The 26,556-nt window shown below is 42.2% G+C and overlaps 2 protein-coding genes across 5 annotated transcripts in view; one reads left to right on the top strand and one right to left on the bottom strand.

The window, feature by feature from the left end:
* The window catches only part of NBAS (NBAS subunit of NRZ tethering complex), a 350,592-nt gene extending 339,021 nt beyond the window's left edge, over positions 1 to 11,571 (bottom strand). For 2 of the 4 annotated variants that reach the window (XM_039531044.1, XM_039531045.1), the window contains exons 1-4: positions 11,270 to 11,571; positions 6,686 to 6,740; positions 4,670 to 4,706; positions 1,351 to 1,428 (exon numbers count right to left, since the gene is read on the bottom strand). In XM_039531044.1, the coding sequence (XP_039386978.1) occupies positions 1,351 to 1,428; positions 4,670 to 4,706; positions 6,686 to 6,740; positions 11,270 to 11,392 (293 nt within the window). In that variant the 5' untranslated portion in view covers positions 11,393 to 11,571. The remainder of the gene's footprint in view (positions 1 to 1,350; positions 1,429 to 4,669; positions 4,707 to 6,685; positions 6,741 to 11,269) is intronic. The other 2 variants (XM_039531043.1, XM_039531042.1) reach the window with 2 other exon arrangements.
* A 3,930-nt stretch (positions 11,572 to 15,501) lies between these two features.
* Positions 15,502 to 26,556, top strand: part of DDX1 (DEAD-box helicase 1) — a 38,859-nt gene continuing 27,804 nt past the window's right edge. The window contains exons 1-6 of the mRNA XM_039531872.1: positions 15,502 to 15,708; positions 19,382 to 19,433; positions 21,464 to 21,527; positions 23,264 to 23,293; positions 24,129 to 24,225; positions 25,067 to 25,114. Coding sequence (XP_039387806.1) covers positions 15,693 to 15,708; positions 19,382 to 19,433; positions 21,464 to 21,527; positions 23,264 to 23,293; positions 24,129 to 24,225; positions 25,067 to 25,114 — 307 coding nt within the window. The 5' untranslated portion in view covers positions 15,502 to 15,692. The remainder of the gene's footprint in view (positions 15,709 to 19,381; positions 19,434 to 21,463; positions 21,528 to 23,263; positions 23,294 to 24,128; positions 24,226 to 25,066; positions 25,115 to 26,556) is intronic.

Below are 26,556 nucleotides of genomic sequence, written 5' to 3' on the forward strand. Positions count from 1 at the left end.
CCGCCGCCGAAGACCCGGAGCGGAAGAAGCTCCAGGCCCTGCAAGAGTTTTCCGGGGCCCCCAGAGCAAGTGAAGGACCCGGCTCCAGGGGCCCCGAAAAACTCTCGTGGGAGCTCCTGCGGGGCCTGGGGCAAATTGCCCCACTTGCCCCCCCCCCCCCGAGCGGCCCTGGTGGTGACAATTACTAGAACATACTGGTCCCTATTATGTAAATTAGCACAGTTAGATTCTATATGTCACTGGCTGCATCATAGCACTCAGTACTATTAATATATTTTATTACCACTATTAAAAACACCTAAAATGGTTGTTCCAAAGGAGATCAGAGTCAAACACTGCTGAAGGATAATTTTAAAGCCAGAAATATTTGTAATTATGCCTGCTAAGACAAGAGTTAATCAAATATCATGTTTCAGGCTGTCAGCTGATCACTACTGGGGCGTTGGAAGGAAATTCCCATCCTGCCTCAAAATATACAGCATTGCACAATTGAGGGAAGGGGTCCTCCCTTCTTCTGAAGCATCAAGCATAGACCATTACCTTCAGCCAGATACCAGACTTGCTGGACATTTGTTCAGATCCAATATGACACATACTAGGTTTGAGAGCCACAGTAAAACACCCTACGTAAAGCTATTACAAACTAATATCAGGTCGTGCAATCCTCCTATATATACACATTTTCCATTTCTTAGAAAAAAATCATTCATTTTATGTAACTATTGCAAAACAGCTATTTTCAGTCCCAGATTTTTCCACACATTAAAGGCCAGACTTAGAAGGTGCTGAGCAGCTCCTGGAAACCACATTATACTCACCTCCCACTAACTTTAATGGAACTTGATGACATAACATCTTGCAGGTTCTAGGACTTTAGTATAAAGCAAGTCCTGACAAGTCAAGTCATCTAGTAGATTCTCAGCCAAAGATTTATCCTACTCACCATCTTTACTTGCAAATTGAGCTCACAGTCAGGGGTGAGCAGGAGGAGGAGGATGGAAGCCTGCATTCAGTTCCACACACAGCAGATAAGATGGGTAAAACTAAATGAGCTGGTCCAGACAAGACTGCCAAACCACTAGCCTCAGGGATAGGGAGGCCATCAAAGTTAAACCCATGACCAAATCTGGACCCATAGCTTATTTTCCTCCTTCTTTAGCCCATGTCTCTCTGATAATGCTAAATTACCGCTGTCTAAATAGAATGTTTTATATGCTTGCTCAGCCAACTTAACTGTTATTACAAAAATTACTAGAAAGAGCGAGCTTGCCTTTTTTCCCCCCATAAATGTATATAAAACAATGTGTGTGTCAACAAAGAACACAGAAAGAAAAATGATATTTCTCTTACCTTGAAAGCGCTAGATGCCAGTTGATCTGCTTACTAACCAGACGAACAAGCCCAGCAGGGAGGGAAAACTTTGCAGGACTGAAATTACAAGTATATTTAGATTAGAATGTGAGGTTTTAAAATGGATACTATATATATCAAAATAGTAATATGCAAGGAATACATGGAAGATTAATTGGTTTCAAAAGGTCACTCAACATATTAGCCTAAAAGTTATTTTCTATTTCAGAAAAAAAAATTCCCAGCTGGAAGTAAGATGTCCAAAACTACTTTGGGTGATTTTGTTTTTACACAACAAATGCATACATTATGAAATCTTAAAAGAAATTTCCCACAACATACACAAATGACAGCCCGAAACCTGCAAATGGATCCATGCATACAGACCTAAATGCCTGCCTGAAGTCCAATGACTTCAGTAGGCAATGTATTGCTGTAAACGCCTGACCCTGTCAGATCCAATTCCAAGATCAAAACCCAGGTGCACACTTCATGTTAGAAAAGTATACACAGACAGATTTATTTACGTGTGTAGTCTACTGCTATTTGAAAGAAACATCTTGCCATTCAAATGATATCAGAGGGATCCAGCCAATCAGAGAAACAAGAAAAATCAAAAACTTAGAATCTGACTAAATGGCATAGTAAATATTGAATTGAATCTAAATAATGAAACTTACAGTCTAAGGCCTGGTCTACACTAAGGGGGGGGTGTCAAACTAGGGTACGCAAGTTCAGCTACGCGAATAGCGTAGCTGAACTCGAAGTACCCTAGTTCGACTGACTTACCCGTCCAGACGCAGCGGGGTCGAACTCCGCGGCTCCAAGGTCGACTCCGCCACTGCCGTTCGCGGTGGTGGAGTTCCGTAGTCAACCGGAGCACGCGGGGAGTTTGAACTATCGTGTCTTGATTAGACGCGATAGTTCAAACTCCGAGAAGTCGAACTCACTGCGTCGACCCGGACGGTGAGTATAGACCTACCCTAAGACTGTCATTTATGTTTATTATATCCTGCTAGAGATCTTTCTAGAACATTTGATTTTAAACACATTATACTGATTTACAAATTAAGATTAGCAATAATGTGACAGTTCAGTGGAAACAGTGGCTCCTCCAATTCGGGAGTCTACCTTGTATTTTTTCCTGTATTTCTTGAAAGAGAACCTACATTTACATTTTTATTTTGTCCATGATAGTATGAGTTTATCGGAACAATTTTTACTGTGTGTTCTGTGAGACATGCATTGTATTTCTCCCTTCTATCCCTATGCCAACCCCAGTTACTTATTGGAAAAGTTGGTATTTTAGACTTCTGACAAAACTAGATCACAACTTTTGAGTGGATACATGTAATCCTTAAAAAAGTGACTAGTTACTTTTCTGCATGTTGGAATACTGTAAAATTCAGAGCAAGTAACAGTAGCATGAACTGATTCTGAATATAATTGTGTTTGTTTCATGTTTTGTATAAAAAACAAAAATGCTTTACACTTTTAGATGGCTATGTTTGTCATCAAATGATTTCTAAGCAGCATACATAAGTATAACCTCATTTTACAGATGAGAAAACTAAGGTGTTAAGAGACTGTCTGACCTCAAGCAAATCACTTTACAAGTCAGTAGCATAGTCCACAATCATGTCTAGGACCCTACCAAGCACTTCAGGAAGGAGAATGACATAATAAAATTTCTAATGACTTGGGAATGCTCACCGCAGATAAATATCATAAGATGCATATTAAGAATGGAGAAAAGTAGTAAGCCTGAACTCAGCACTCTAGGGAGCAGGGCCAAGGAAATATACAGTTTACAAGCTCAACCAAGAACTTTCATAGGTCTAGTACAGCATTTCTCAAATGCGGGCATGCAGCCACCAGAGCTCCTGGGCTGTGATGAGGTGGGAGGACCCACTCCCTGCCCCTCCCTGGATGTTGGTTGCTGGGGCTTCCAACAAGGGTTGGATAGCTGGTGAAGTCCCCATCTTCCCAGGGGAGGTGGGGCTCAGAATTTGGGCTTCAGTCCAGGGTTGGCAGGGGAGACAGGCTCTGGCCACGGGGCTTCAGGCTCCGGCCCCCACGCTGCATCCACCGGCCCCCACATTGCCCCTGGATCCTGATGCATCCCCCTATCCTCCATCTAGGGCTTAATTTGTCCCCAGACATCCTGGGGTTGAGTAAGTCTGCTGTGAAAAGTGATACTGTATGTTGGTTAATATCACTTTTCACAGCAGATTTACTAGCTAGCAGCAAATAAATTGCAATGATTTGTACAAGTATATGTGCATATTTATTTGTTTTTCCTATAGCTAATTAAGTATTTTAGGAAAAAATGTGAGATCAGCCACCAGCAAGAGTTGGTAGCCGCACTCTGAGGCCACCAAATAATTTGTCCTGAGAACCCCGGGTCTAGTAGCACAGATAACATAAAGCCTAGAGAGTGTACAAGCTCAAGGAAAAGAAAAAACACTTGAGTTGCACACAAGAAGAACATTATTGTTCATCAAATCACACAGAAAATGGAACCATGGAACATTGTTTATGAAGAAAAGTATGGCCCTCAAACCAGACAAACAGAAATTCCCACATCCGTGAAAACTATGTCCTGCTAAATCTCAGAACGACTAGCATGTTTGACAGTGTCACTTATCTGGTGGATTAGCAGGTTCATCCCAATTGTCTCAAGGGACTAGCAAGTATAAAAGTCTATTCCACGGAGTCAGAGGTGCAGCAGCCATTCATAGTTAGGCTTCTGATCACAGGACCCCTTTACATAGAATCTTGCACTTGCTAGCAACAAGAATGAGATGATCATCCACTTTCCCTCCAATTCCTTATATTTGGGGTCACAGCAGGAATAGTATGTCTCATTTTAAGGAGTTGGGGAACTGGTTTTGTCTGATCATTTACTGATTTTATAAGTATTCAGTACAGTGTCAACACAAGGAAAGAGAGCCCCACAGCCAATAATATAAATCTACGTATACTGTTTATTATGACTCAGCACTATGAAATGAAGTCACAGAGATAAACATGGAACCCTATAATGCCATTTGGGTGTTTAGAGTCACTTTTTAGTGCAGAAACTCACTTTAGTGGCCAAATTCTGACCTCCAATACCTGTTGGCAGCTTTAACAAGCACAATGTGGCCATAAACTGGGTTCACTGGAACAGTAATTCTCAAGAAAAGCAGGATTGAGGAGGGAGGGGTGTCTTTACTGGCATGGCAAAAAAATAACCTTCTAAAGCAAAAAATGTTACGAGGAGGAATAATATTTGGCAAAAATTTAATATTCTTGTTTCCAGTTTCAACAAACCTACCTGTACCAGATATACTGAAGCAAAAATAATGCAGGACCTATAAAAAGAGAAAAGCAATAAATTGAGACAATTGCTTCAACAGTTTAAAAAAAAAAATCAGTCCTCAAGTTACAGCGGAAAATAAAAAGAACAGGGTGTGACAAATTGGGCAATCTCCTGCAATATCCTGGATAAACCTTACTGAATTATGTTTAATACCACTGGGGTCCATTTATTAAAAATGCAATTGTTAATGCGTTATTGAGGGATTGTATGCATTTCCATGGAAAAGGTAAAAATACAGCGCCTCCAGGAGGTGAGAACAAAGGAGGGAGATTAGTCAAAGTCACTCCAGTTGTAACATCTCCAGAGGAACACCACTGCCTGGAAAGATTCACATAAATTAATTCAAACTGGATTCTCTAGGGATCAACAGACAAAGAAAGGATTTTTGGACAAATAACCTGTTAGTAAACTGACTCATGGCGTTCTTCCTGATTCAGTAAATGGACAGGATCTCTGGTCCACGAAGGTCTCAATCCTTAGGGAGGGGCTGGAAGGACTTTGGCCTACTGAGACTTCCTAAAACTGTGTTTTTGTTCTGAGCAAAGAGTGTTACAAACTTGAAACCATAAGAAGAGCCCTGTGTGAGGTATGACGGACTGTTCATCAGCGAGAGCCCATGTTGGCGTTGGAGTGATCTCCGGTAAGTTTATTAGCACATGTGTAGGTTCTTTTATTGTTTGTAACATGTTTTCTCTGTACTGCTTTTGCCTTAAAAGTAAAATGTGCTTGCTTAAGAAGAGCTGTGTAGTAGTTTAACTGTGGTAAACACATCTCTCTCAAGAAAAGGCAAAAAAGCTTACTTAAGCAGCCTGTCTTTTGATGGGGAGGTCACAGTTTAGGCAGGGAACTGTTCAGCCTGGAACTACCCTAGTCAGAAGGGAGAGAGGCAACAGCCAAGGAGCCAGAAGCCTAGAGTGGATGCACTTGCTTGATCATAGAAGAGGAATACAGGTGCAGTTGCCCTGAATTGTGACACTGGAAACTCTCAGAAAAAGTATTTTTGGCATAAAAATGAATATTCTTAGTTTTTCTACTTGACCACTGAACCTCAAATTTTATGAAATAAGTAAATACAGAGTTCAAACTCCACTCACTTTTGAAAACTCAGTGAAAAGTATCAGGGGGATGAAAATTACTAACATGCATACATCAATCATAGTAATAGCAGCATGCCATGATTTTAAAATGCATTTTGTAGAAGTGTCCAGAAATCCTTACTAAAAACCATTAGATCTGACAAAGGCACATGCCAAAACCTCAATATCATTCTGCAGTAATACAGATGCTTGTCAGATGCATGTTTTATTAGTGTGCCCCAATGGGGTACTATCTAGCCCAGGGGTTCTCAAACTCAGGGTCAGGACCCCTCAAGGGGTCATAAGGTTATTACATGTGGGATCGCGAGCTATCATCATCCACCCCCAAACCCTGCTCTGCCTCCAGCATTTATAATGGTGTTAAATATACAAAAAAAGTGGTTTTAATTTATACGGGGGGGAGGTCACACTCAGAGGCTTGTTATGTGAAAGGGGTCATCAGTACAAAAGTCTGAGAACCCCTGATCTAGCCAGAACAAACTCACAACTAAGAAGATACAAAGGGGAAAATGATAAAAAGCTGTTCCCAGATTGATACATAGTATACGTTCCATTATACTAGCCCAGCAGTTCTCAAGCTTTTGTACTGGTGACTCCTTTCACATAGCAAGCCTCTGAGTGTGACATCCCTCGCCCCCCCTCAACCCAAAAAATTAAAACCACTTTTTTATATATTTATTTAACACCATTATAAATGCTGGAGCCAAAGCGGGGTTTGGGGTGGAGGCTCAACCCCCACTTTGAGAACCCCTGTACTAGCCCCATCACAATACCAGGCATAGCAAAGCCTGTAAGCAGAACCCACACACAGATCATTTAAGCCATAAATATAAAATCAGTCAACAATCCTTCAATGAAAATAAGTCATATTTACCTGTAATTGCTCTAGTGATGATAAAGGAGGCACCATGTTTTTTGCTGCCTCTTGGCTGTAATTACAACAATACATTCATCATGCAACATCTGAACAATCCAATATTCATGTACATATTCAATGAATAATGCACTTGATAAACCCTCTGCTCCTCTAAAAACTTCTCATTTAATTTTGAGTATTCCCAATTCCATATGAAATTGCATAAGCTAAGAGACTGTATAACTGAACTTCAATATGTGCCAAATTGTAATAAAAACAGAACATTAACATAGGATACAATTGTTCAATGTGCCGTCATTGGTGCACTACATTCTGATTATGCATGAGAAAAAGTCTCTGGCTCAAAATTCTTATGTGAAAGAGCAAGAACTTTTATAGCAACGGGTCTCTTTCTATATATATTTCTGCCAAGTAAAACACCTATTTAGAAACCATTTTCTTCCCCCAGTACCCTTCTTTCACCTTTCCTTCTCTCACATAATCTCAGTAATACTCTACTTCTGCAGCAATGCCACTCCACCCCATTTTGCATCCATTGCCTGGCACACAGAGGACTCCTGGTTCCTATCTCATGCAGAAAGGATCAGAGCAGGAGAGCTACATAACAAGAGGAGGAAGCAATATAATCAGCCAGGACAAAAGGGAAAGCAGAGAACCAAGAAAGGAAGAAGTATACACAACCAAAAGGAAGATCCAAAGAGAGGGGAGAGATAACAGAACTTGGGCTAAGTGCTCTTGCTTATAAAAAGAGGATGAGACTACTTCTCAAAGAAAAAGAAAAGGAAGGAGGAAGAGATTTAAACCAGAAATGAAAAGGAGTAAGAGAACAGAGGGATAACACAGATAAAGAGGAAAGGAAAACATCACAAGCAGAGCTTAAAGCAGTGGTTTTCAACCTGTGGCCCACAGACCCTTGGGAATCCACAGATTATTTCTGATTCCAAAGGGGCCCACGCCTCCATTTAAAGTTTTTTAGGGGTCTGCAAACAAAAAACAAAAAAAAAAAAAAAAAGGAGGTTGAAAGCCACTGACTTAAATTCAATAAATATTCATTTATATATCGTTGTCGTTCTCTGGTCAAAATCTCACAGCACCACGAGCTGAAGGAAGGAAGTACAACTACTCTTAGGTCAACGATTAGGTTAATGGAGAGGATGGTTTTATGACAATCATGCCAGTGACAAAGGTAGGAATATATTTAAAAAAAAAAAAATTCCTAATGCTATGATTTTCCAAAATGAATGCCCAAATTTAGGTTTCCGACTCCATATTTTGAAGTCAATGGGAACTGTGGGATATTCAGCACCTCTGAAAAAATCAGGCTGCTTGTTACATGTCTAAGGCCTTGGCTACACTTGCAAATTTGCAGCGCTGCAGCAGGGTGTGAAAACACACCCTCTCCAGCGCTGCAAATTGCGGCGCTGCAAAGCGCCAGTGTGGTCAAAGCCCCAGCGCTGGGAGCGCGGCTCCCAGCGCTGTACGTTATTCCCCACAGGGAGGTGGAGTACGGACAGCGCTGGGAGAGCTCTCTCCCAGCGCTGGCGCTTTGACTACACTTAGCGCTTCAAAGCGCTGCCGCAGCAGCGCTTCGAAGTGCAAGTGTGGCCAAAGCCTAAATGAATGCATATTCAGACACCTAAGTTCTAGGCTCCCGATTTGAAAATCTTGGCCTAAGGTAGAATTTCTTTTTATTTAAAGTTTGCAAAGCTTTTTAAAGAAATACCTTTCACAGTGTGAGCAACTCTTTAGAATACCTGTTTGTTGTGCCTCAGTGTGGGTGAGCTGAAGGGAGGAGAACACATAGCTGCCCCAATACACAATTTGCTCAGTAAAGTTGATCTGCCAGGCAGCAATGTGGCCACAGTTTCTACATAGCACGGGTGGCCAAACTGTGGCTCATGAGCCGCATGCAGCTCTTTTACAGTTAAAGAGCAGTTCCCGGAACCCCTCCATGGGCCTCTCCCCTCCACCTACCAGACTGGGCAGGAAAGAGCTTGGGGCTTCTGCCCTGCGGTGGGGTGGTAGGACTAGGGGCTTCTGCCCAGCAGAAAGGGGGATAGTGGGCCTAAGTGCTTTAGCCCAGCAAGGAGGTATCGGGGAAGAAGCCCTGTACCCTGGCAGCAGGGGCGGCTCCAGGCCCCAGCACGCCAAGCGCGTGCTTGGGGGCGGCATGCCGCGGGGGGCGCTCTTCCGGTCGCCGGAAGGGCGGCAGGCAGGGTGCCTTCGGGACCAGTGGAGCCGCGGGACCGGCGAGCGACAGAGCGCCCCCCGCAGCATGACGCCATGCTTGGGGCGGCTAAATGTCTAGAGCCACCCCTGCCTGGCAGGCACTGCCCCATGGGGCAGGTTGTGTGTGTGTGTTGCAGCTCTCGAACTTCTGAAGATTACTGTATGCGGCTTCAGAGGGTCAGTAAGTTTGGCCACTCCTGCTACATAGCATTATAGTAACAATAAGTGACAAAGTTTTGTTTGTTTCTTTTATTCATAAGATTCCCCAGTGTGCCCAAGGGATTTAAGAGCATAAGTCCCACTGAAAATTCTAAGGAGTCATGAAAAGCTCCCAAATCGCACAGGCACTTCTGAAAGTCTCCCCCTATTACTTTTAGAGTACTTTTTTGAAGGTTTACAACATCCACTTCTGAACTTAAACTACGTACTCTTGTTCTTCAACTGTTTAATCCCTAAAAGTAAGTAACTTACTCTCATATTAGGAACAGTAGAATTTACCCTCTCTTTAACGTAGCTCCACTGGGAATTACATACACCATATAGTTACAGAGCAACCCATTAAGAAACCTCCTTTCTGATTCATTCATATTTGATGGACATCCTTCAAATTTTTTTTCTGTTCAAGCAAATCTATACATGAATCATATCTACTTTTGCAATGATAATAAATCCATTTAGCACTGATGTTTGTTGGCTGCCTAGCACACATTCATAAAAATTACCTTAAAAGAACACAAAAGTTGAAAAGTCAAGCACTCAAAAGTTAGGAAATGCCAGAATTAAGATTACCTGGGCAACCATAAAATTCAGTCTCCTTATACTTAAGCATTATCAGGCAGTCTTTAAATTACAAGATCAAATACATTTTCCCCCCCCACAGGACCCCTGCTTCATTCAGTGCACAGAATGAACAGTGTTCAGTGAATGGTTAACTATTCAATATTTCTTTTTTTAATCCTCATACGTGTAGCCTCATGCATTATTACACACTATCCAAACCCTGCATTGAATACAGAAAGCCATCATGGGCTTTTCTGTGGAGCTCTCATCACAATATCTTGGTTATTTACAAACACTAATAAGTTTATCTTCACAACACCCCTGTGAGGTGAAGTGGTTTTATTACCGTCACTATTTTACACATGGAAAAGCAGAGTACAGAGATTGGAAACCAAAAATTAGATGACACTTTTGGCTTTACTTTGAGAAACCTACACCTAACTTTTCAGAATTCTTAGCATTTTATAGCACAAAGTAAGGGAAAGAACAGAAAAAGAAGAGATGGAAAATTTGTCCCCAAGGATACAAGGGCAAGCCACTATTTGCTGACCATAGAAAAGGGTCAAGGTTTCTCTAGTGGTCCATACAGAACAAACAGAACTTCAACAATTACAATTTTCTAATTTGTGAATTTGAAATAATGCTTACCCAAACTTTGTGCTGTGATATCTACTCATGACAAGCTCTGAAAACACACCAACAATTGTATGCCCTCCCCACTAAGTACATGTTGCAGAGGTATCAAACCCTGCCAGAGCTTTAATACGAAATAATTTCATTTGCATCATACACTGTTTACTTGACAGAGGGCATGGTTCTCCTAAGAACTCCCACTGAGTCCTTTGGTGCCGTGAGTACTTAATATTTCTGGAGATCAGGCCCAAAGTAAATCACACAATGAATACTTCTCCCTGACAAATTTCTGTATGTTTGTTAAAAAGTAAAAACCTAATCAATATTTGTTAATGGTATAAAAAGGACAGAAGATTTTTAAAAAAATACCTAAAACCATAGGTGCTAGTACTAAGGGTACTAGGGGGAAGCAGCACCCCCTGGCTTGAAGTGGTTTCCATTATATACAGGGTTTACAATTGCATTCAACTGCTTTCAGCACCCACATTATAAACATTTGTTCTTGCACCTGTGACAGCACACGTGCAAAAGTGAGATGACAAACTGGTGGGAACTCACTTCTCCCTCCCACTGAAAGCAGCATTCAGTGGCACGGTACAGGTGTTTTGTCCGTGCCCTGGCTACTCGTGATGGATTTACGATCCGCTGCATATAAGGGTGGCCTCAGCAGCTCGGAGAGAAGGAATCCCCTCGCTCAGGATTAAGGTTAGGGCTTGGTCTCATTTTGTCCGGCTGAAGGGTTTTGCTGTGTGTCTGCAGATTTCATCCGTGCAAGATCCCCCAACGTGAGCCCGAGCTCACCGCTGGGGCGGGGGGAGAGACCCCACCATCCATACTCCCCTGATCCCTCCCCCCGCCTGGCAGGGCTCTACGTGGCCACCCTCCTCCGCGCCCCCCTGCGGTCATTCCCACCCGGCGCGGGGGGACGGGGGGACTGACCTGCACCTCGGTCTCCGGCGGCCACTCGGTGTTGATGAGCAGGTCGTAGAGGATGTTCTCCTCCTCCTCTTCCCCACTGACCTCGGCCGCCGCCTCCTCCCCGCTCCCCCGGGCAGCGGCCATGCTCAGCCCGGACCCGGATCGCTGCTGCAGCCGCTACGGCACCCGGCAGCGGACAAACCTCACACTCCTCCCGGTGGGCGGGGGGAGGAAGAGAGAGGTGTTTAACCCTTTCCGCTCTGCTGCTGTCTGCGTAGAGCAACTTGGGCTCGCCCAAAAGCCATAGGGAGAGGGGGGGCAAAATACTTTCCAGAGGTCCCAGCATGGCTAGGTCCTTAAAGGTATTTAGACCCCTTCCTCAAATTTCATTGGGAGTTAAGGGTCTGAATACCAGATACCTTTCAGGAGCTTGGCCTCAGGCCCCAGTGTATCAGCAGGGCTTTGCTTAGGCACAGAGGTCTACCACCCCCATGGTCATGTTACAGGATCAGCACCCTAGAATGCAAGATCATTGGGAGAGGTGGCATTAATTTAGGAGCAAAACACAAATAAGTTAATAAATGAAATGGTGATTTAAAAAAACAATTGTGTGTATAGTATTTTTCGATAATGAAGACTTCTTAGGACAGAAAGAAAATGAGCTCACACCTCACTGCTAATCTTATTTTCTATTTTTAGCATGATTTTAATAACCTCTTTTTTTAATTTGTAGTTATCTGTGTGGTCTAGTTTTAGATACTGACAAAAGTGTGAAATTAGAAGACCTAGCATTCTGTGCTGTTAGATAGCTTGTGTTAAACATTAAGGAAATAGTTCCATTTGAGAAGAAATTACTACTGATTAATAATTATTTATTTTGCTGAATATTTTTTAGTTGAATAATGTTTAGCAAGGTAAAATGGTAACATCAGCAGTGCATCAATCCAATGTTCATAGTTTACAGGAACTATATGAAGTTCACAGTAAATTTTTCCTTCAGAGCTACAGGCTCCAATCTGTCAAGGAGCTCTGCAAGGGCTTCACATGGACACTGCATCTTTTAAAAAAAATAATTGCATGAGTATCATATCTTATGATCCAAAAGCAAGGCAGAATATGATGATAGATAGATTAGATAGAAAATGAGCTAACCACTGTAATGTAATAATGTAATAACCACTGTAATAAGAGAAACCAGAAAATAATTAACATCATACAGATGAACTTTATTAAACTGATCTGATCTGAATATAACTGCAAAGATACAGCAGAGATTAAACTGATGCCCCATTTGAACCTAGATTCCATGTCCTTTGGTTACTATTAAAAGACAGCTCCCAAAAAGGACCCAAAATAATACCATCGATAGCACAAATGAAATCTGGTATTAAAGTACTAAAATACTTATTGCATTATTTCTAATATAATACTTCCTATCTCATATGTCATCAGCATAAGTCAGTAATGGTCAGTATGCCCCAAATGGTAAAACACTTGGACAGAAGGCTCTGAACTCAATTCCCATGACAGGAATTAGTTTAGCCACCATTCATGCTACAATGCAGTAGTAGGAGATGCTGCATTGTTACAGATGCTGTCCTTGGTATGAAATCTAAACCTAGGTGCCTTCTTCCTCTCTCTGGGGACACCCCCAATGTAAATTAAACATTCTGTGTATCGATTTAACAACAGTAGGGAATTACCATGACGTTATGCTCTCTATTCCATAAACTAGCTTATAATGGGGCAAATTCACCATTAATATAAACTGGTGAAGTAGAGTTGCACTTGTTTTGTTCCCAGTCTGGCGTTAATCTTATATTTACAGTGCCAAATCCAGAGGTTTTCACTCTTGTCAATAGGAGTTTGCTTGAATACCGACTGAGTAGAAAATGAGTACATTTGTGTAAAAGTTGAGTAAGGACTTCAGTAATGTTACTAAAAACAACTTAGAATTCCATATGTGTAAGTAAAGATACTTTCTAAGAAACGTGCTGTTATAGAAGATTAAATAACTATGAAACCAGACTACACCAGTCCAGTTGTCTACAGGTGACAATAATTGCATAATTTAAAGACAAAATACTCATTGTAAATAGATAGTTTGGGTTTAGGTTCAGGTAAAGAGTTCAGTTTCAGATTTGGGTTAGATGAGCAGTGTTACTAATTCTCTAAATTTTATTGCAATTCTCATTCTATTTGGTATTTTTTTCTTAAAACCCCAGCTTCCAGAATCCCGTGATTATGTGAGAATCTCAGCTTTAATTTGAGTGATAAAAGTATGTTTCTAGCTCTCATGGTTATGGAAAAAAGTTTGAAAATTTGATCTGAATATATCCTAAACGATAAAAAACAAAGGGCAAATAAAAAGTGTGACAGATAATACAACTTCCTACAATATCTTTGGAAGACCATATTATATTATGTATGGTTTATGGATTATTTTGGGCTGCAATTGTATGTAACCCCTCCAGAGGTGAGATGTGACAGATATGAGACCTGGGAGTTCAAAAGACTATATTTAAAATATGCCAGACACGCAGGGTTACCAGGTGTCCGGTTTTTTGACAGGAATACCCAGTCAAAAAGGAACCCTGGCGGCTCCGGTCAGCACTGCTGACCGGGACGTTAAAAGCCCGGTCGGCGGTGCCACAGGGCTAAGGCAAGCTAGTCCCCTACCTGTCCTGGGGCACCAAGCTGGGCCCCGGAAGCAGCCAGCCAGTACGGCTCCTAGGAGGGAGGGGAAACGGGGCTCCATGCGCTGCCCGAGTACCGGCTCCGCACTCCCATTGGCCAGGGGTGGGGACGGTGCCTGCGGGTGAGAGCAGGACATGCCGCAGAGCCTCCTCCCCCTGCCGCCGAGGAGCCAGACCTGCTGGCCACTTCCGGGGCACAGCACGGAGACAGGACAGGCAGGCAGCCTGCCTAGCCCCACTGTGTCGCTGACCAGGAGCCACTCGAGGTAAGGCCATGCCCCAACTTCAAGCCGCAACCCCTGCACTCATGGGGGTATTTTTTCACATCCCTGAGCAAGAAAGACAAGCCCGTAGACCAGGGGTCGGCAACCTTTCAGAAGTGGTGTGCCAAATCTTCATTTATTCACTCCAGTTTAAGGTTTCACGTGCCAGTAATACATTTTAATATTTTTAGAAGGTCTCTTTCTATAAGTCTATAATATATAACTAAACTCTTGTTGTATTTAAAGTAAATAAGGCTTTTAAAATGTTTAAGAAGCGTCATTTAAAATTAAATTAAAATGCAGAGCTCCCCAGACTGATGGCCAGGACTCGGGCAGTGTGAGTGCCACTGAAAATCAGCTCACGTGCCGCCTTTGGCACCCGTGCCGTAGGTTGCCTACTCCTGCCATAGACTAATGAACTCATAACTAAGGGGGAAACCCAGTTGTGAGTTTTGAAGGAATAAAACTTACCAGAACCCTAGGCTCAAGTTGGGGGTGACTACTAGTAAGCTTTATAGAATGCATGTAGATAGATTTTATTATTGTTTTAATATGTTTTCTCTGTAAAATTTTTATCTTAAGAATAAATGTGCTTGCTTAGAAGAATCTGTGTGGTAACTGATAACTACAGGCCATAGCCCTTATCAAGAAAGTGAAGTGCAGGCACTTGCCTTTTTAGGCAGTCCATTTTGCAGCGGATATCACGGTGTACAGCATCTGTACTGCCTTAAAATCCCTGTTAGGAGGGAGCAAGACACCAGTCTCTGCCCAAGAGAGATGATGACTTGGAGCACAGAGAGCAGTTTACCCTGAAGTTGTGGCAAAAAGAACCAGGTTTTCAAATTAATAATTTCAGACTGGGAGTCTGACTCTTCAGTTTTGAACTCGTGGTGTGGGCAACACTGAGTCTGAATGAGGGTTCAGAACTTGGGTTCAGTTTGGTTTATGGTCTCAGGCTCACCAGCCGATTTAAAATCCATGTCATGGTCTTGGTTTGGTCAGTCTCCGGTTGGGTTTGGATTAGGTACGGGGCTCATGGTCAGTCTGGGCTGGTCAGGGTGAGGGTTCATGGTCTGGGGGGTCAGCTAGGGCATGTCCGGCCCCAGTCCGGGTGAGGGATTAGAGTCAGTCAGGGCAGGGTCGGGGTCGGGGTCAGGCAGGACAGGGTACAGGGTGAGGATCCAGACCAGGAACTCAGCTTGGGGATTGGTGGGTAGCCAGCGATCCGGGTTACAACTCAAGCCACTGGTTCGCTCAGGGAGCGGCTCGGGATGTGGGTCGTGGCTGGAGCCCCAGGTCACGGTTCAGGACAGACCGGGTTAGGGTTGTTTAGGGTTCAGGTCGGACTCACTCGGCCCGGGTGATTTCCGCAGCCGGAACCGGTGCGGTCTGGCCGCGGAGCAGCCCGGAGGGATAAAGCGTGGGGACCGGCTCTGGGCGCTCTCGGCAGCGGGCCGCTAACGCCGCAGTCTGCGTGGCGCCGAGATGGCGGCTTTCTCCGGTACGTGGCACCGGGGCAGGGGCTGCTGCTCGGGGCGAGGGCCGGGGGCAGGCGGGCTCACCAAGGGCCCAGCCAGGAGCCCCCGCCGGGGCGGGGGCCGCAGACTCCCTGGTTACATGGTCCCCAAGGGAGCCGGGCGTGGGTGTCGCCGTCCCCCGAGGGAGCAGGATCTGCTCTGTCTCAGGCCCGTCGCGCTGGGGCCCAGGGCAGCCCGCTTAGCGCGGGGCGCTGGTGTCACAGGCTGCTACCCCCGAGCGGGGGGGGGGGGGTTATGGGGGTAACAGCTGGTAAATGAAGTAAGAAAAACGGGAGAAGTCGGTGTCAGTAACAGCTGCCTGTAGGGAAGCGCTGCCCGTCACGCTAGGGCGGCCCCTTGCCTTTGGGATGAGGCTGGCGAGATTTCTTCTCTCACAGGGGTCATACGGGCCTAGGCCAGGCTGGCTGCTGCCGGGTGTAATAGTCATTATATAATTTGCCTTGTTATAAATTAGTGTTAGCTACATTAAGGTGGTAGCTTTTCACATAGCAGTAGAAGGGCTGTGAGTTTTTTCAAGGAGGTGCTCACTATAAGAGGTTATACCATTTAAATATTTGTCAAATTTCCCCCCCCCCCCCCCAGACACACACACACCCATGACTTCAGTGTTCTGTAAATGGTGTTAGCTGAATTGCACACGACAGTGGACTGTTGCTATTTTTTTATTTTATACGATTAGGTGTCAACCCCTGGTTTGAGCACCCTTCCAATACATTAAAATACATAATTGCATGGAATCTTAAAATATGTTTATGCTGACAGATGAAAATTATCAAGAAAAACAAAATCCTATTCACAAGAAGACTTTTGATATTTGGTACTTCACTGCAGAGATTTACTATAGACTCCTTCAGGGCTCTCCTGTAATGCTAACTGTATCTTCGGACACCATGGAATAAATCAGAAATTCTTCTCCATATCATGAAGTTTTCATATCTTTAATCCAGCATTTAGACATAATGATACAAAGATGAAGCCAAAATTTCATGACTTTATAGTGAGAGTTTAGCTTGAAAAGTCATGTCTATTTTGAGAGCGGGACCGGAGGAACCTACGATTGCTGTTGTGAAACCTCATTACTTGAGACTGCCATGTTGTTTATGTGGTCTTCAATTAAAAATTTCAGATTAGAGTTAAACTAGATACAATCATTATAGTGCTTTGGTACAACTTAGCATAGCCATTCCTTGCAAGGAGTTTACACATCTTTCTTGAGTATTGTAGTTTGCTTCACCATCCTCATAGATTTCCGCTGGAATCGCATCAGATCCTGAGGCCTTGCCACTGGACAGCTGACTGATGGCCTGTAGGGTTTCAGTCTCTGATGGTGGAACGTCCAGGCTGTAGTTAATATCTGCCTGGGGCATTCTGTCAATCGCCTCGTTATTGATGGAAGATGGGCGGTTCAAAGCTTAAAGTCTATCGAGCAGGAGTTAGCAGTGCTAACTACCCTGATGTATGCCAGTGAGACTTGGACTGTATACAGGAGGCATGCTAGGCAACTGAACCATTTCCACATGACCTTCCTCCGCAGACTTCTGAGGATCCGGTGGCAGGATAAGGTGCCAGATACAGAAGTCCTCTCTAGAGCAGGCCTACCGTATGAAAGCCCAGACACGCTGGGCAGGCCATGTTGTAAGGATGCCAGACCACCGCATCCCCAAACAGCTCTTTTATGGTGAGCTGTCTCAAGGAAAGCGATCGCACGGGGGACAAAAGAAGCGATACAAAGACACGCTGAAAGCCTCTCAAGTCCCTGGATATTGACATCACCTCCTGGGAAACCCTGGCACAAGACCGATCGACATGGCATACGCTGATCCACCAAGGCTGCCAGACATCTGAAGCCAGAAGGATAACCATAGCACAAGAGAAGCGAGCACTCCGTAAAGCCAGAGCTGTAAATGCTGTAACAGTGGTGCCCGCACATGTCTGCCCAACATGTGGCAGAACATTCCGTGCCCGTATTGGCCTTACCAGCCACCTGCGGACGCACTGTGGACAGCTCACAACCTGCTAGATGTCAAGGTGGTCTTCGAATACGATGGACGAACATCATCATCATCATCAGTTTGCTTCAGCATTCTTTAAATCCCGCATCAAGTTCTGTGTTGAAGCAACTAACAGTCAGAAGTTTATGAGCAGGCAACATGAAAATATAGTTAGAATTTCAAATTGAGTGCATTTTATTTAACTGTTCAGGAAATTTGGGTCCTTCCTTTTACTGTTTTTTAAAAAAAAGTAGAATATTTCTATTTTTTTCTTAAATAGCAGTACCTTGGTTTAAAAGGACACTAGTAACTAAAACATAGTACTAAAATATGAAAGTGGCTTACTCAAATATCACAGTGTCACTGAGATGCAACAATGATTAGAATAGTTCTATAACTTGGTGTTGAGGGGAGGGAGAATTTTTTTGGCTGCTTAAGTGTCATGGTTGGGTCAAGACTGGCTTACTGTGAACCCCCAATTAGCCAGGCCCTTCTCTTCAGATAACTGTCTATGCCTCTGATTCTTAGCCTTGGAAAGTTGGGGCACGTTCCATGTTTAGATATAATAGAATTAAGCACAGAGCACTTGTATGCAAAGAGGTGGGCCAGCAGCTGAAGAATCAGGTTGACAACGTGATGCAATCAACTGGTTTGGTTAGATCTTTGCACCTCATTCACCTTATTGAACTGCATGAGGGAGGGTAATAGAGTCCATCCATCAATTTATGAGTTTGCCCTGTTCGCCTGTGCATAACTCATAACCGCCAGACATAGAAGTTGGTGTATATTCTGATTTTTTTTTTAAATCTGGGTCAGGCAGGACCCCGATTTAAATCTGTAGCAGAATTGGATGTGGGCAAAAACTTTTATTAAAGAATTTATTTCACACTGACTTATCAGAATTGGTAAACTCACTGCAACTCTGTTCCTATCTTCATGCTGGAATAATGAGAGTTGGGGATGTGAAAGAAAACAGACTACACATTGTGTTGCAGGAATTTTTTTTCTTTCTTTTTGGCAGTGTTACTGTAAAAATACTTTAAATGGAGCCTCTGTTGTTAGTTTACATTTAGTTGGACAAAGCCACTGTAGAGTGATGTGATATATGGTGTTGCCTATTTTATGGCTGAGCACCCTTCAGTGGCAGTAGTCCTAGCCTCTTCTGTCTTGCCACTTTTAGTGCATGCTATAGGAGGAGTAAAGGTCTGAATTCTAAAAACCTGATTTCCTATGCAATATTGATAGCTTTGCTCTTCAGAAAATAACTTCCATCTCTGTTGTAGTCAGAGTTGAGATTTTGGAGCATAGAAAAATTCTACCCTCTGATACGCACATGCAGTTCACATTGATGTCAAGGTGGAGATGCACTTGCACATCAAGGGTAAAATTTGGCACTAAAAAAGGCAGGGCCAAAGAACGCAGAGTCCTGCCATCTTCTCTTTACTTTGTCAACCACAACAGAGGAAATGGACAAAGTAACATTTTTGGTGCGAAAGAAGAGACAGTAGTACTGTGACAAAAATATATAAACACTTTTTTTTCTTTTTGAACTGCATGAAGGGTTGGCATTTGAAAATAATGCCATCAGACTTATGATGAGATATCTAATGCTTTTGTTTGTTTGGTTTTTTTTTGTTTCTGATAGAGATGGGTGTAATGCCAGAGATTGCTCAAGCTGTGGAGGAGATGGACTGGCTGTAAGTATGAGTGCTTGGATATCTAATAAGCAGGAGATCACCATCAAAATTTGGTCTGTCAGTGATGTGTAATTCAGTTTCTGAAATATCCAGTCTCTATTCACTTAACAGCAAAGATGCAGGTGTTTTCTGCATCTTTGATTGCATCTCTTGTATTCCTTTTATCATGAATGACTGAAAAATCTGATAAATGTAATTGCAGAGCTGATGTTAGCCAGGTTGGGGAAATCAGGAGTATGGTATTGATTGCAGCCAATGTTATGATGCCTTTTCTCTGCAAAAAGCTTTTTTTCCGCCTTCCTTTCATTGTACTTATGGTGAGCTTACAGAACCAGATAACTAGTATATCTTAATCACTGAAGGTAGTGGTTTTCAAACTGGGGTTTCAGATGTTATGCAGGTCATTTGCTAGCTTGTCTTAGGGTACACTACGAAATTAGGTTGAATTTGTAGAAGTTGTTTTTTTAGAAATCGTTTTTATACAGTTGACTGTGTGTGTCCCCACACAAAATGCCCTAAGTGCATTAAGTCGGCGGACTGCGTCCACAGTACCAAAGCTAGCGTCAACTTCCGGAGCATTGCACTTTGAGTAGCTATCCCACAGTTCCCGCAGTCTTCGCTGCCCATTGGGATTTTGGGTTGAGATCCCAATGCCTGATGGGGCAAAAACAGTGTTATGGGTGGTTCTAGATACATGTCGTCAGGCCCCCCTCTCCCTCCCTCCATGAAAACAATGGCAGACAATAATTTTGCACCTTTTTTCCTGGGTTACCTGAGCAGCTTCCATACCACGGCAAGCATGGAGCCTGCTCAGCTCACCGTCACCGTACGTCTCCTGGGTGCTGGCAGATGTAGGACTGCATTGCTACACAGCAGCAGCTCACTGTCTTTTGGCAGCAGACGGTCGGTGCATTATGATTGGTAGCCATCGTCATCATACTCCTGGGTGCTCTTTTGCCGATCTCAGCAAGATCGGTTGGGGTGCCTGGGCAAACATGGGAGTGACTCAGTCAGGTCATTGCCATCTTCTGCCGAGCACCTAGGAGATAACGATGGCTAGCAGTCGTACTGCACCATCTGCTTCCAGCCTAAGATCTAAAAGATAGATGGATCAAAACAAGAAATTGACCCGATTTGTTTTGTGAAATCAACGGCCTGCTAAAGTCAGGGATTTGAGTTCAGTCCTTGAGGGGGTATTCTGTGTGACAGTTGTTTGTGTTTCTCCTTGATGCAAAGCCACCCCCTTTGTTGATTTTAATTCCCTGTAAGCCATGTCGTCAGTCGCCCCTCCCTCAGTCAGAGCAATGGCAGACAATTGTTTCGCGCAAAACCAGGCGAGGAGGTGACAGTAGCGCAGTAACGAGAGGGACATGGTCCTAGACTTCTCACAAAGTACGGGCTGGGCAATGTGCACATCATGCTGATGAGCTCTGCAAACACGCTGGCCAAACAGGAAATGAAATTCAAAAGTTAGCAGGCCTTTTCCTGTCTACCTGGCCAGTGCATTTGAGTTGGGAGCGCTGTCCAGAGCGGTCACAATGGAGCACTCTGGGATAGCTCCTGGAGGCCAATACTGTCTAATTGCATCCACGCTATCCCAAATTCAACCCAGCTGATTTCAGCGCTAATCCCCTCATCGGAGGTGGAGTAAAGAAATTGATTTTTAAAAGCCCTTTAAGTTGGAAAAAAAGGGCTTCGTCGTGTGGACGAGTCCAGGCTTAAATCAAAGTAACGCTGCTAAATTCAACCTAAAGTCATAGTGTAGACCAGGCCTCATTCTGCTGCCAATGAAGTTGGATGGTTGCATAATTGTGGCTTCTCACTGTTTCCAGCTTCTAGTTCAGTTTTCTTTGAATACATTTCTGCTTGTATGGACAAAATTCATATGTTGCAGGTTTTAACACTTCAGGACACTGACTGAATTGGTTAATTTGATCTCCTTTTGCAATTATTATCTTCCTATAAACTGATATGCAAGGAGACTGACATTTTACTTTGTCAGCTCTTGTTTTACACTGAGGGTTTTGCAGTCTTCCCACAGATATTCAAGCTGAGTCTATCCCATTGATTCTAGGAGGTGGTGATGTGCTTATGGTATGTATGTTAAACTGTTCAGTTTACATAGACATAAAATTCATGGCTTTACAATTTTAAAATTAAATGTACAATAGATGGATTATTTAAATCTAGTAAGTAAGCACTGACAAACTAATTTGGAGCATATTTCGTGAAAACTTAGTTACAGTATGCAGTTAATCTTTATCAGATGGTATAATCGAACAGTCCATTTACTCAAAAACTTACAATCCATAGAACATAAAAAAAAGTATTGCAACACATCTATGTAAAATTGTGTTTAATTTAGGGCTGTCAATTAATTGCAGTTAACTTAGTGATTAATGCAAAATAACTAGATTAAAACAGTTAATCAGTTTTAATCACACTGTTAATAATAGAATATCAATTTAAATTAATATATTTGAATGTTTTTCCTAAGTTTTCAAATATATTGATTTAAATTACAACATAGAATACCAAGTGGTCAGTGCTCATTTTATATTTTTCATTACAAATATTTGTAAAATATTTGTAAAAAAGATGAAATTGTATGAGGTGAATTAAAAATACAAATACTATAGTGCAATCTCTTTAGTGTGAAAGTACAACTTAAACGTACAATCATTTTTTTACATAACTGCACTCAAACAAAACCTTAATGTAAAACTTTAAAGCCTACAAGTCCACTCAGTCTTACTTCATGTTCAGCCAATAGCTAAGACAAACAAGTTTGGCTACATTTATGTGAGATGCTGCTGCCCACTTCTTATTTATGTTAAAGACATAATGATGCATTAGTTTACTAATATTTTCAGAGCTCTTGCTCTGAAACGGTGAAACAAAAGAAATAATAATGGAGTCATCCTTTATATCCTATTTTGTATTGTCAAAAGGGCACAAAGAATATAGGATTTGTTCTTGTATTTTAGAAAGCCAAAGAGAAATAAAATTATAATAAACTTAAAATGTGTCCTCTTTTAATACACCACTATTTTGGGTATTTTGTTTTCTTGGGTTTTTAATTTTTTTGTAATATAAGAATTCCATCCACCTTTAAATTGATTAAAATCAAGCTTTGAAGTTATTGCTTAAATTCACACATCTCTAAAGAATTCAGAGTGCTTTAATACTCAGTTATTTCTAGATAACTAAATGAGTATCTCACAAGTAGTGTTGTTCATCCCACTCATCTACACAGTCCCTCCTGGGTACCTTCAGTAATATTACATTACACGCATGCAGTGGCTTTCATCGTAAAGGACAACAGAGCACTTCACAAACTACATGCATGCAGTACAACAATATTCAAAAACAGACACCTTGAATGTCAGACAAGCAGAAAAATAGTACATAGAAGATTACATTACAGTGGAGAGAGGAGCAATTAAATACTTGCAGCTGAGGAAATCTTTTCTTATGGAGTACTTCTTTATCATGTGTTCGAAGACCCTTCTCTTTGAGAACACTTCCATCATAACCAGACCAGTACATTAAAAATGTATGTTAAATTATGTTAAAAAAACAAACAAACAAAAACTAGTCAGCAGCACCTATAATCAAGGAAGAGCAGAAAGTCTATGGGAAATGTTACTCTCTAGATCTAACTTACCTGGAAAGCATTTAACCTATACTGATGTGTACTATAGAAACTTAAAATAAATAGTGAAGACATAAATTCAAGTGACTGTACTATAAATTTTACAACTATACCAATTATTTATTATGGAGCAATATTTAATGTAGCTTCTGAAACTTTTTCCCCCTCCCCACAGGCTGCAGAAACTGGGAGTGGAAAGACTGGTGTAAGTAAACAGGCTTAATTTGAGTATGTAGACGAGAGTGAGCGAGAGTCCAGTTTTCAACTGGAACACCTGGTTGAAAAGGCACCCTGGCTGCTCCAGTCAGCACCGCCAAAGTCTGGTCAACAGTGCTGCAGCGCTAAGGCTCTGCGCGCTGCCCCTGCTCCATGCACTGGCTCCACAATCCCATTGGCCGGTTCCTGGCCAATGGGAGCTGGGGGAGCAGTGCCTGCGGGCAAGAGCGGTGTGTGGAGCCTCCTGCCCAACACCCTCCTCACCCCCAGCTTAGGACCCGGACCTGCTGGCTGTTTCACAAGCCCATGCTGTGGTGGTGTCAGGACAGGCAGCCTTAAGGTCTCATTTCTGGCCCCATCCCAGAGCCTGCACCCCCAGTAGAGCCCTCACCCCACCCCCTTCTGCACTCCAACCCTCTGCTCCAGCCCAGTGAAAGTGAGGGAGGGTGGGGGAGAGCGAGCCACCAAGGGAGGAGGGATGTCGTGGGTGTGCCCTAAGAAAGGGGCAGGGCCTTGGGGAAGGGGGGGGGGCTAGGGTGTTCAGCTTTGTTCAACAGAAAGTTGGCAACCCTAGTGTAGACTCATACAATTCAGATGTGAGAGGTGTGTTGGTGTGTTGCTGTTTGTTTACTTAAAAATTTAACATTTCTATTAACAAATACAACGGTTTACAGCTAGACTAGACAGCTTGACTAGACAGCTTTGATTTTTTTTTTTAAACACAAGGATTGGGAGATCATAACACGACTTTTATGCATAATTTATTTTTTGTGGCTTAACATTTGATGTATTTCTTCAGTATCAAAAGAGCTCTGTATTTTTAGGCTTTCAGCATCCCAGTTATCCAGATTGTTTATGAAACACTTAAGGACCAGCAGGAAGGCAAAAAGGGGAAAACAACTATCAAAACTGGTGGGGCAGGTAAGTCTGTTCACTTAACTACATAATTCTTGTGGCATTTGAAGTGTTGAAACTGAATATACTTCATTCTATTTCTTAAGTTGTGTTTTAGTTAAAATACAGCTTTAAAAAAAAAAAAAAGAATTTGGGCATTTATTTAACCAAGTCCGATGTATACTATGTTATACAAAATGTAGAGATTTGTAGGGATGACTTTGGAACTGTCACAATGTGTTTATGTTGCAACAGTTTTCAATCTCCAATTACGATTTGAGCTCCAGTTGCACTAGGGACAGTTCAAGTGCGTTGGGGGTTGGGGGGGGGAATGGTACTGCTTGAACCACCTTAATGCATGTGGAAAGGACTTGTAGACCTAATTGCCATGGAATTTTGTTTTAAAACTTATTTGTTTTTAATGGCCAACTTAAACCTGCAAAATACAAGATCCCTTTTTATTTTAGTATGTGTACAAACTCTTCACAAATAGATTTGTGTGTATGCAGAATGAAATCAGAAACTTGACTTGTTACAGCTGTCTTTCTGAAAGATGCACTGGAATATAAATAAAATACCGACTGGAATAGTACTTTAGCCAATACAAGATATGTGAAAAGTGAATACTTAGTGTACACAGCAACAGCATTCAAAATTCCTTCTTATGTTTTAAGAGTATTTTCTGTATGACCAAAACCATGACAAAAAGCCAGGAGGTTTGTAAGATCTGGGCCTAACAGTTCAAAAACTTATTCTCTGACCTGAAATGCAGTAAGACCATGTACCAAAATATCATATTTACCTTGTAGATTTTTAATACTAGCTGTACTGACTGCCCTTATTGGTGTTGTGGTTTTGTTTTAAATAGTGCTCAACAAATGGCAGATGAATCCATACGATAGAGGATCAGCTTTTGGTAAGTTGTCATCTTAATGCTGTAAGAGTGAGTAACAAATATTAAATTGTAAAATGCAGTCTGTAAATAGAGGTATACGCTGACTTTGAATGTAACTGGAAATAAAAGACCTAGGCCTGCATCTTGAACTAGTGTAAGTAATTTACTGATTTCAGTGGACTGCTTAAGGGCTCCAGGATTCTGACCAAAATCTGTAACTGCTGTTTGGTATCAGCTGCAGGACATGGAGTGGGGCATGTTTCTGAGTATTTTATGGGTTTGTTTTTTTTATTTTTTATTTTTGTTACTCTAAATATTAAAAGTCAAATTTAACTTGTAACACAGACTCCTTTTCTCAAACAGATTTACAGAAAGAGCAGGTTGGATATGGTGCATGGGAAAGCTTCAAAATTTATAATTTAATCTGAAGTGCTTCATTTTAGACACACAAAGTTGAAACTGTTAATACACGTACCAATTCAGCAATATTAAGGGGAAACTAATGAAGATACAATAGTTTGTGAAATGTGGACCAACAATACAATATTATCTTTCTAGTCCTGGAGTGGTATTAATAAAATAAAAACTGTTTAAAAAGTTTAGGCTGCCTATCCTTGAGAGGGTGACTTTTTCCATGATGAAGGAAGATGTTAAATCTTCCTCTGAAATCAGGATGACGTAGATGCCTTCAGTATATCAATTTTTATATCAGTGATGGCTGAGAACTAATTTTTAATAAGGTAGTAAGAGTTCATTATCAAGACCAAGGAGGCAGAGTTTAGCACAAAGGGCTTTAAGGCAGGTGGTGCTTATGAAATGTGAGTACAATGGTTGCCCACATTGGATCTACCATATGGCAAATCCAATGGATGAGTTAAGTAGTGAACATGATCCTTGGATGCATAAGCAGGTGAATGTCAAGTAAGAGTATGGAGATATCTTCTCTGAATATGGCATTAGGGATATCGTTACTGGCATACTGTGTCCTGTTCTGGTTTTAACACTTCAAAAAATGATGTTGGAAAAGCTGGCAAGGGTTCAGCAAAGAGAGATGAGAATTCTTAGGAGTTTGGAATCATGCCTGTGGTGAAAAACTTTTTTTTTTCTTTTGTTTTATACCAAGGAGTAGGTTAAGAGGAGCTGTGATCAGTCAATGTTTATAAGTACATGATTTCTGATAGTATATTGCTCTGTTTAATCTGGCAAAAAAACAAAGGCACGGCATAATGACTTCCAGGACTTGGAAGATTAATCTCGACACATTCAGACTAGAAATAAGGTGAAAAATTTTAACAGCAAGAGTAATTAACCATTGATAAAACTTGCCTAGGAGTATGGTGGATTCTCCAGCATTTGAATCCTTTTTGGCAAGACTAGGGCCTGGTCTACACTAAAAAATTATGTTGGTTTAACTACATTGCTCAGGAGTGTGAACAATCCCCACTCCTGAGCAGCACAGTTAG

The sequence above is a fragment of the Mauremys reevesii genome, linkage group 3, assembly GCF_016161935.1.
Source record: "Mauremys reevesii isolate NIE-2019 linkage group 3, ASM1616193v1, whole genome shotgun sequence".
Taxonomy (NCBI): domain Eukaryota; kingdom Metazoa; phylum Chordata; order Testudines; family Geoemydidae; genus Mauremys; species Mauremys reevesii.